General features: G+C 32.0%; 1 protein-coding gene across 2 annotated transcripts; it reads left to right on the top strand.

Annotated features, from left to right (window-relative positions):
• The first annotated feature begins 268 nt into the window (after window positions 1-268).
• On the top strand, window positions 269-5,397 carry LOC136227452 (uncharacterized). 2 transcript variants are annotated; one of them, XR_010688071.1, is made up of 7 exons: window positions 269-537; window positions 635-825; window positions 1,135-1,180; window positions 3,684-3,766; window positions 3,865-3,981; window positions 4,745-4,956; window positions 5,130-5,397. XR_010688071.1 is itself a non-coding variant. In XM_066016120.1 (6 exons), exons 1-6 carry the CDS (start codon window positions 324-326, stop codon window positions 4,814-4,816), a joined length of 723 nt encoding a protein of 240 aa, XP_065872192.1. In that variant the 5' UTR covers window positions 269-323; the 3' UTR covers window positions 4,817-5,397. The 2 variants fall into 2 exon arrangements, 1 of the variants encoding a protein (XP_065872192.1); XM_066016120.1 differs by having other exon boundaries at window positions 4,745-5,397.
• The last annotated feature ends 5,789 nt before the right edge of the window (window positions 5,398-11,186 follow it).

Here is an 11,186-nt window from a genome sequence, read left to right as displayed (position 1 = left end):
CGCTGACCTGGTAAAATACAAAGCTGCAATAATCCAAGCGCCACGTCGGAGGGGAGGGGTAAATTGGGTGGATTTTTGGAAGTTTAGGGGGTCAGTAGGTTGTCCCTTAAATTTAGGGGGTAAAATGAAAAAAAATGACAAGTTCAGTGGACTGCGTATGTATTAAACCAAAATAAAATAAAAAAGTGAATAAAAGTGGGGTCTACTGGACCCAACTTAAACAGGGAAACAGGTGATTCTAACCGTAGAGAGAGTCTACCTTTGGTAGTCTTATCCTTACTTTTTCTACTTTGCTCATCTCCAGCGTATCTATTTGATTACAAATGGCATTGAATTGCTCTACTTCAAGTTGTGCTATTAGTTTAAATTCAATTTCATTTCAATCGAGAACCCCAAAGACTTATCTCAATATATTTTCATTATCCAATGAATCTACGAAATCCTCACTCATTGTCTCGGCAGATTCTACTCCGAAGGCGAGGTTTGTTGCTCGGCGGAAGGAATCTGTTTCGGTCAGCCAACTTCGGCGTCCTCTAAGTAATGTTAGGGTGCAATTTATCATTCTTTACAGAATGATTTCTTCTTTCGTCGTTCATGTGAACCTCTACTATTCTGACTTGGGGTTTTGTTGCAGCTGAGTATATGAGCCTGCCAGCGAGTCAGTACTCAGTGTTGGATGCGGAGAGGATAGAAAGAGTGGACGACAAGACCTTTAGGTGTTATGTGTATAGGTTTAAGTTCTTTGCCTTTGAGGTGTGCCCTGTTTTGCTTGTTAGAGTTGAAGAACAGCCTAATGGTTGTTGCATTAAACTCTTATCATGTGAGGTAACATCTGTGCTTAATTATTTTATTTACATTTATAATTCTATTGCCTCTTCTTTTATGTGCTTATGGCTTGGTGAGTGACAAGTAGCGGCTGAGAATGTTTTACAGCATCTTTTGTGATCTGGAAGTTAATAGTATATTCATCAAATTTGGGCTAGTAACATAACCTTGAATTGATTTCAGCTTTTCATCTACATTTTACTGTTAAATTTACATATGGTTGGTACATTTAGGAAGCCGTAAAGTGTTTTTCTCTCTATTTTAGTGGCTTTGCTATGTATTAATAGACTTTTTGTTGATTGTCTGCAGCTTGAGGGCTCGCCCATGGTAGTTGCACAGAATGAGAAGTTTGATGGTGAGGATTTCTATTCATGTATAGATTATAGAAAGATTAAATGGATTATTTTGCATTTCTGTGTGCTCTGACTCGGGATTCAAACTTTTTTTTTTTTTTCATGAACTTAAAGTATAATGGCAATAAGACGAATAACAACTTAGAGCATCTCCTAGAGACTCTTAGTATACTCTCTAAAAATAATATAAATAATTGACTCTTAGTGTCTTAGTGATTTAAGAGTAACTAAGACATATCATCTCCAACAATACTCTTATATTCACTCCTCATTTATTATTTTATCATTAAAATTATTAATTATTGTTCTATCTACCAACACTGAAAAGGAGAAAACTCAATAGTAAATTATTAATAAAAAATAATAGAGAGGATGGAGAGGCTCTTAGTGATTTGAGGAGCCACTAAGAGCCTGTTGGAGGTGATTTTTAACTCTCTCTCATATTTTAATTTAAGAGTCAAACTAAGAGATTGTTGGAGATGCTCTTAAAGATCATAAAACTTGCTTCATTTCCACGATCAACATTGATCCACATAAAGTAATGGCATTGTGAATTTCCAGATGACGAAAGTATTCCAGATCAAAGTTGGATTGTTTTATCAATGTTGTCATTTAATACAACAAATGTCATATATGCACTACATATTCCAATTCTTTTTTTGAAATGATCATCCTACCATAAGTGTGTATTATAATGTCTTTTTTCTACTGCAAACTCATCAGAAAAGGGAAACAAGAGGTTCTCTGACTTTAAAATTGGGAAGTGTATTTTCAAGGGATTTGAAAAGCAGTTATTGTGCTTTTGCGAAATTGCATTATGCTCTCAAGGCACTCTCATGTTAGTTGAAAAATCTATTCTTCAAATGTCAAACAGCCCTATTACTCAATTCTACCCCTAATTATGACAGGAAGTTGGGATCTGTGGAACCATAGAAGTTTATGGATCAAACTTTCAACAGTTCTTCTTAATGCAAATTTATGTGGATTTACTCGCCTTCTTGTTGTGATGGTGTGATGCAAAATAGGATGATTTTAGTTTATGTTTGTATCATGTGGTCCTGATGTTTTTGAAATATTTGGTAACATATTGTTCTTTGAAATTAAAAATAAATTACGGAGAGAAAATAAGAAGCTTGGAGTGTGAGTAACCAAACACTTGTTTATTTTCTTGCAAAGCTTACTCATAAAACTATGGTTTGACTGCATAAGAACTGTATTTGAAATAAATCATATTGGTGTGAAATAAACCTGAACTGCAAATTAGGTATGAGATGTTATCTTAATGTGTTTGCTTATTTCCTTTGATCGAAAATATAAGATTTTATTCATGGTGGTCAAAATAAAACATTTCATCTCAGTGGAAGATGTACATGATTTGTTCCTTAAAATACAAGCAGAACTGAAAATATAGTTCTGGGTTTTAAAATGTATCCATCAACAACTTCTGTTGATATTTTCTGTTAATATTATGGTTGACTTTCATCTCCACTATTGTTACTTGTTTTGTGCGTATATTAAATGCAGTTTCATAGGTAAATTAGATTTAGCACTCGACCAACTCAATTTGCAGCCATTCGTGCCATTTTTCTGAATGTATACTCGATTAGTAATGAAGAGTACTAATAGTGAAAAACAAACTAAAAGGACATGGAAAAATGAACTAGCTCCTCAATTCATTTCAAAAGATGAAAAAAATGATGGTATGGACGAGTTTAGGCCTAGTATGTTTTAGCCTCCAATTAATTTACCACTTGCATAATTCCCTTTTAGAAATAAACAATCGGACCAGTAAGTGCACTCTTTTGAAGGGAATCATTTGCATTCGCTCCTCATCACAATATCTCATATTGTGTATTGGATTTAAGAATATTGTCAAGGACCATGCCAGAGTATGATTTCTATGAACTACTTGTAAGAAATGGAAAGATAATATCCACATTGGCAGAGCTATATTAGTTTTAGATGGGAGAGGTAGTTATTATCCCAGATTATGAATAAAAAGTTTCAAAAAAAAAAAAAAAAAAACTACATGTTAAAGGAATATGTTTTTCATTTTTGGCAATAGTTCTGCATTGTTATTGACTAGGTAATCTCCTTGTAGTAAGGAAGGTGGTTATATCATAATACATATTTTGGCAAGGTGGAAGTTCTATTCTTTGCCGACATTTTGCATTTGATATAAATATCACTGTACCATCTAGTAGTGTATGGATATTGGGTAGTTATTGTTGATGTAGATGCTCACATTCTGGTAACTATTGATTGCAGTCACTTAGCTGATGAAGTTGGGGAAAGACCTAGGTGGATCACTTGATAAAAGATGCTTGTGCTTGTAAAAATTGTAGACATGACTGTATATGGATGATGCCTAGGATTATAGTGGAGAATTCTTTCTGGAAGAAAAATAATAAATGAGGCTTAGCCTTTTACTTAAATTTATAGTGATATTAATGGATCAATTTTATTTGAGGAGTACTTTGACATTGATTTAATATGGGAATGCAGCTTCCATGGTGAACTATATCTCATGTGACAGCAGCCAAAGCAATTCATCAAGCCAACGACTTACGTCTGATGCAGTTATTGAGGTAGTGGTTAAATTCTTTTTTATGGAGCACATTAGTCAATAGGTGGCTATATGTACTCAAATTTCTGTGGTGTTTATAACTTACACATGTAATTGTAGGTTAGCATTGAGGTTCCTTTCGCATTTACTGCAATTCCAGTTCAAGCCATAGAATCAACTGGGACCAGAATCCTCGAACAAATACTTGGGCTAATGCTTCCACGCTTTATGGCACAGGTTTGCAGGAAGATATCATAAGATTCATTTATCAATAATTTGAACCAAGTTAATTACGTGCCACTTATAGTCCATTAAGGTTAACTTGTGGTGTGTTCACAGTGTATGACGGTCTATTTTGGTATTTGTTATGTTCTGACTTAAGCTGATAGCTCATGCACAGTGTATTTTATTCTCAGAACTTTTCATTTCATATGGAAATCCATCCTTGCTCTCCTTGTATGATCAAAGTCATGCTCAGTTAAACTGCGACTTGCAATGGCGTTCCATATGTAAGCGCAGATTATGCAGCTGGCTGTGATTGGAATGCATTTTTGTTTGCCTTTTTTCTTTTTCTAAACTGATTAGCCCCTTGAATTATTGCAATTGAAAGATTTTCCGGTGAATTTTCTGGAAAAACATGTTTAGCCCATTTCCTTAGTCAAAATTCAACTTTTGGTCCCTGAACTTCGAATTTTTCCTTATCCCACATACATCTCCTTGTATGACTTGCACCATAGTTTACTCAAAATTATGTTTCAACTTCCAACTGTAGAAAGAAGATACATTATGCAACGAGTTGTAGATATAGGGGTGGGTGGCAATGCGATTCACTTGTCTATATTCTCAAATACAAGCTACTAACTGTTTTCGCATCTTACTGTTTTCTTTTGATGGGGATGCTTTCTTGATACTCAGGCTTATTCAACTCAACTTTGTGAGCTGCAAATGCTTATTTATATATATTTTTTTTATCAATGTTTTTTCATTGCATTTTTGGCAGCTTGTTAAAGACTATGAAGCATGGGCTTCTGGTGACACCTCAAGGCAGCCACTTGGAACAGGTGAAATTTGAGAATTGTGTGAACCCACCACAGAGGACAATCACATCTGAATCTGTAGTTTGGTTTTTCAACCCATCAAAGCACATTGGAGAGTATAATAGGCAGCAACAATCCCATCTGCCCAAGCTTTTGTTTTACCCGTCGATATCAGGTTTTAGCACACAAAATATACAATTGCGTACTAATATTCACATTTTGACCAATACAACAATTATGCCTATTCTTCTGTTCATGTTCTTCATGTATTCCCAGTTAAAAATTTGAAACCAAGTTGGAATTTTTTGATGGTAACAGAATCAAGAGTAACTACGTTATGCTCTTTAGGTACATATTTGGGATGGGGAATCCCCGAACACCCGACCTTTCATGCGAAGATTGGCTCGGGCACGGGCAAGGGCAATGATTATCTACTGTGATATACAAGGGGCAAGGATATATTATTGTTTTTATTTGTTAATATATCATAAATTATTATCAGTTATATATTTTTATTTTTGTGACTCGTGTTACTTTATCATTGTTATCCATTTTTATATATAAAGTGTAATAAAGTATATATTTATAATAATTGTAATAATTAATAATCATTTTATTATTATTATTTGTTATACTACCAAATAAACATGCATTTATAAAAAAATTCAAGAGTGCAATATAGTTTTCATTATAAATATGTTACAATTTCATTTTTCGGACAGTTTTTTAAATGAAAAGTCATAACATAGTCCATCTTTCTTTGATTAACTTATTTTTTCGGTTAACTATTGGTTTTTAAAATGAAAAGCTATAATATAGTCCATCAATTTCGATTAATCTATTTTTCAGTTTCAAAATTTAATTTTTTTTTATTAGTTTTGTGGAGCCGTACTCCTTGATGCCACTGCTCTCGTCTTTCTTTGTCGCCACCCTGATCTCGTATCATAATCGAAATTAATGTTTTTTTTGGCAATAAAGGAAGGCTAACAAGCCCAAACGAACAGAAAGGAAAGGTGGTAATTATGCATATGACTCCACAATCTAATATAAATCTAACACAAATTTAGTAGGTTAGCATTTTCTTAACGATAATGAGTATATTTTCGGGTTCAACGAAATTGATGTGCAAAACTTTTGGATTAGATTAAGATTACCATGCTAACTTGATACTTAAAATTTCTATTATTATTATTATTAAAAATAAGGTGCTAAAAATATCTACAATATTTAAAGTCAGAAGCAATTTTACCTCCAACATCTATAATGGTACAATTTTACCTATAATGCCCCAACATTGACAAGTTGAATTAATTTCAGACATTATTATAAAACATATATATTTTATTCTTTATTCCGCACATATTGTATATCATTTGTTTCTAAAAAAGGATTTCATAATTTTTATGATTTAATAATGGAATTAAAGATTAATATTTTTTATTTTTTATTTATTTTTTATTTTTTTTCCAATTCATACAAAATATAGTATATATATATATATTTTTCATATTTAATCATATGTTTGTGATTTATCAACAATCAGTAATAAAATGACGCATATTTGAAGTGTAAATGACAAAATTCATGATCGAGAAAACAGTTTAATGAATTATTTTTCAAATTGACTCAACTTGCCAACATTAGAGATAAAACTGCTCATAGCTACCAATGATAGAAGTAAAATTACATCATTGCAGTATTTTTGCACCTCATCTCTTATTATAATTATTATTATTATTATATTATTATTATTATTATTATTATTCATTCTCATGTTTTTACATGTGCACTTAATTAATAGTGGTGAAATTCTTAGCCTGTTGATTGAAAGCTTACCTATAATCATAGAGATCATGGGTTAGGTTAAGGGTTTTCCTTTGTCTTTGTTTTATGTGCACTTAATTAACAAATGTGATAAAATTATAGTTATCATTTGCAAACCCAACTTACAAATAAATTACAAGTAAAAAACAAAGTAGGAAAGTTAGTTGTGTAAGAGAAAATTTCTCATAAAAGCACTTTATAGCACTTCAAGTGTCCAATTTCTCATACAAAACAATATCTACTAGCATTTCTAGATGCAAAATCACTAACTACATCCATATATTTTAACATATTTTTTGTAATACATAAAATGGTTAGACGATTTAACATTTTTGTGACATTGACGATCTCAAATAGTTTTTAAATAATTTTTACTTTGAAAAACTTCATTCAACAGATGCAATGGGCACTAAGCGACACATGACCCGATGACACGACACGAACACGACATGCTTTTTTAGTGTTAGTGTTTAGGGCTTTATGACACGACACGAAAGTTGACACGACACAAAATGACACGTTAATTTTCGTGTCAACCTGAAAACACGAAACTGACCCGAAATTTAATTAAACAAATTAAAAAAATTAAAAATTATGATAAACTAGGTTAAAAATAGACATGACTTTTCTTATTTATTAAAGTATAAATATAAAGAGTATAAAAAAAACCCTATCTTATCTTATTAGCTTAACTTATTAGGTTTTAATTTTTAAAATTATGAATTTGAAGTAAAGTTCAAAATATTTGGAATGACAGATCGGGTCGTGTTGAGCAGGTCAGGTCGTGTTAGTGTTGAGCTTAATAGGTAATGGGTCATTTTTGGGTTGACACGAAACTGACACGCTAATTTTTTAGTTGAGTTAGTATTGATATGTGAACCCGAAAACCACACGAAATGACATGGATATTGAAAATTATTGTTATATTCTCTCGTGTTTTTTATGTCACTTTATTAATAAAGATAATAAAATTATAATTATTAATTGCAAATATTGATTTGAATTTCCTAAATTGTTATAAACACATTACATGACCCTCTAACATGATATTATCGAACTTTTCGATAATTATTGTTAATATACTAATCTAAAAATGATATAAAATGTTTAAAAACAGTACCATATCTTCTTATATTTTTAAGAGTTATTATTAATATATATGCATAACAAACTTACATGTAACCCGAAAACACGACACGAAATCGACACTAACCCGAACATGTTAACACGACTTTGACACGAAAGTTTTTGGGTTGGGTTTGGGTTTACTCATTTTTGACACGAACCTGAAATGACACGACACGAACACGACTCGAACACGATAATTGCCAGGTCTAACTAACATAGTTAGAAAGATTAGAAAAAAACAATTAAAATATTTGGATAACAATATGATATTTTGACAAACTCAATAATTTAAAATGTTGACATTAACACATTTGGCAGAATCATTTATTACACGTTCATTTAAAAAAAATCATCTGCATCAATACCCAAAAAGTTATTATAAACAAATGTAGTCATAGATTTTCTTAATTCATCATTATCCGATGATTTAAACCTTTTTAAAACAAAAAAAAAAAATCTTTCAAATATCTCTAATGGCTCAAATATAGTTTTCATAAAATCTATTGCCATATAAAAAAAAAACAATTAACTCTAAAGGATTTCTCAGCTGATTATATTTTTTCATCATTATCATTCTCGTCAAATTATTTTTTCATAAAAACACGACTCTTTGTTAGAAGTGTTGATTCTATATTCATATCAAGTGCAAGGAACTTAGCAATATTCATACTAGATTCAAACCCGTCATTTCTATACTATTCAAAGTATAACATAACACATTCCACTTCCTTCGTTGTAGTGTTCATGTATATGAATTTAAATTGCAACTTTTTAGTTACCATGTTTATAGCAAATAAAATTTTATACTGCCAACAAAAAATTCAAAACTTTCAAAAGCATTAGCCAAACTTTCCACTCCACTTTTTGACTTTTGGCATTAGCATAATTACAACTATTATACAATTTCAGCAAAGCTGTAATTTTATTTAAGGTGCTTAAAATCTTATCACTTTAATACTTTTAATTCAATTTTTCCATCGAGGACTGTACAAAGATTTTATTGTTAAGAATATTATCAACAATTTTTTTTCCACCTTTTGGTAGAATCATCAAATAATTAGTATAGGTTTGCACAAAACAGCATTACCACATGAATGTGTCATATTAGCAAGAGTAAGAGTAAGACTATGACACGTACATGACATATATAAAACGCTCAAATTTATTCAAAGCAATTTCTTTTGAACCCCTTAATGTTTTCCTGTTTTCCTTCAATATTTAAGCCATTATCATAACCTTGACCTCTAATATTATCAATATATAAATCAAGGGACTTGCATACATTTAATCATTGATTAAAAAGCTAATCCACATGTATCATTCATTTTTAAAAACTCTTGAAAAACTCATCTATTTTAATTTTTTCATTTGATATATTTACACATTGTACTATCAAAGTCATTTGTTCTTGATGGCTCATATTTAGGATACAATCAAGCATTAAAGAAAAATATTTTTCCACATTAAAGAATTAAACAATATATTTGTTTGCACGTATTAAGTAAACCAACCATTTACTATCACTAATCTCTCCATTACTCAACTTTGAAAAATAATAAAAATATGAAAAATGCATAGAAAATTTATCTAAAGAAAATGTAAGATTCAAATTCCTTATAAGCCATTTTCAACTAAAATATCTCTAACTTAATTATAGAGATTACTCCAATTTTTTGGATCGTAAATATCCAAAAGAGGGATTAAGTGTTGGTCAATCAATGTTTGCATCATCAAACATTTGACACATTTGATATTTTTTTAGTCATTCAAATTAGTAGCATCCTCCTCATTGATGAAATTTTCATTATTCAATTGTCATTCAAATTAAAAGCATCCCCATCGATTGGATTTTTATCATTTAATGGTCCATTAGGTTATTCATTATTAAGTTCATCCGCATCCAATCCACCACTGTCAGAAGGCTATTCTAGATTTTTTTTTTTTTTTTTTTTTTTGTCTATAATTGTGTTTGTTTATTGATCCGAGCCAATATCTACATCTATATATAATATAAAACAATAACGATGGAGTTGAGGTGTCACATCCTCCCTTTTTAACTAATAAAAAATATAATATAATATATAAATTTTAATTATATTATTATATTTATCTATAAAAAGATTATTTTATCCGTACTATCTCTAAAGAGTTCTACAAAATTTAAATTATTCCCTAAAATCTCTCTAATTCTCTGCATATCTATATATATCTATATATAATATAAAACAGTAACGATGAAGCTGAGGTGTCACTTTCTCATTTTTTATCGATAAAAAATATAATATTTTATATTATTATATTTATATCTTAAGATGTATCCGTACATTGCATACGGGTCAAAAATTAGTTATATATTAAAGTAAAGAACAATAACCTATAGGCCTTGTATATGCATAAATTATCGAAAAATAAACTCAAAACTGAAAAAAAGCCTTCAAATTTGAACTCCAAAATTCCGAATCCACATCCATAGGACCACTGTATATATATAAAAAAACAACTAGAATTACCAGAAAAAAAAAATCAAAATATTAGAATCACAAAGTCCACGATAAATGACTAAATAAATAGTTTAAGATGAATTTAAATAAAGACATGATGATGGAGTGCGGGTTTGCCAGGGAGCTTTGGAGAAGCACTTCGGCTCTCTTTGGGAGACGCTTGATCAGCACGGGAAGTATTCGCGCTCTCTTAGATCACGCCTTCAGTATACAGTTCAGCTCGCAGATTGCTACTCTTTGGCAAAGTGCGGTACTCAATGTAGTTTGGGGAATCTGGCATGCTTGAAATACGCTCATTTTCGATGATGTCGCACCTAATGGTCAACACTCTCTTCAGCAGCTGTGGTCCCAAGTAAGGCGGGCTGATGGTCTGAGTAAAGGGAAAAACTGGAACTCAACAGTTGAGCACCGCATATTGCAGAATCTGGTCCTAAAGCCGAAGCTCCCATCTGCCCCACACATAATTCCGATTTATTGGCAAGCTCCTCCCCCGGGATGGATAAAAGCAAACACGAACGCTTCAGTTACTAACTCTTCAGCAGGGTACAGAGGAATTTTCGGAGACAGCGATTGCAGGACGTTGGGCGCCTTTGCTTCTCCTGCAGTTTTTACATTTGCGCATATTGCCGAGTTAAAGGCAGCGATTGCTGCAATTAACTTCGCCCACTCGAGAGGTTGGAAAAAGCTTTGGTTGGAAAGCGACTCCACTTACGTCGTGCTCGCTCTGCGCACAAGGTTCAGATTGGTGCCTTGGGAACTCCCTATGGAGTGGTTCGAGTGTTTAGGCTAGCTGGAAGGCATGGAAACGATTTTTACACACATCTTCCGCTAGGGAAACCAAGTTGCGGATTCATTGGCCTGCTTCGGTAGATTCAGCGATGCAGCTCACTGGTGGGATTCGACTCCGGACTTTTGTAATGGGCTAGCTATGCGATTGGCCGAGTAACCTTTC

Source organism: Euphorbia lathyris, chromosome 4, assembly GCF_963576675.1.
Source record: "Euphorbia lathyris chromosome 4, ddEupLath1.1, whole genome shotgun sequence".
In the NCBI taxonomy this organism is placed as follows: domain Eukaryota; kingdom Viridiplantae; phylum Streptophyta; class Magnoliopsida; order Malpighiales; family Euphorbiaceae; genus Euphorbia; species Euphorbia lathyris.
This window is presented reverse-complemented; position numbering and strand designations above follow the sequence as displayed.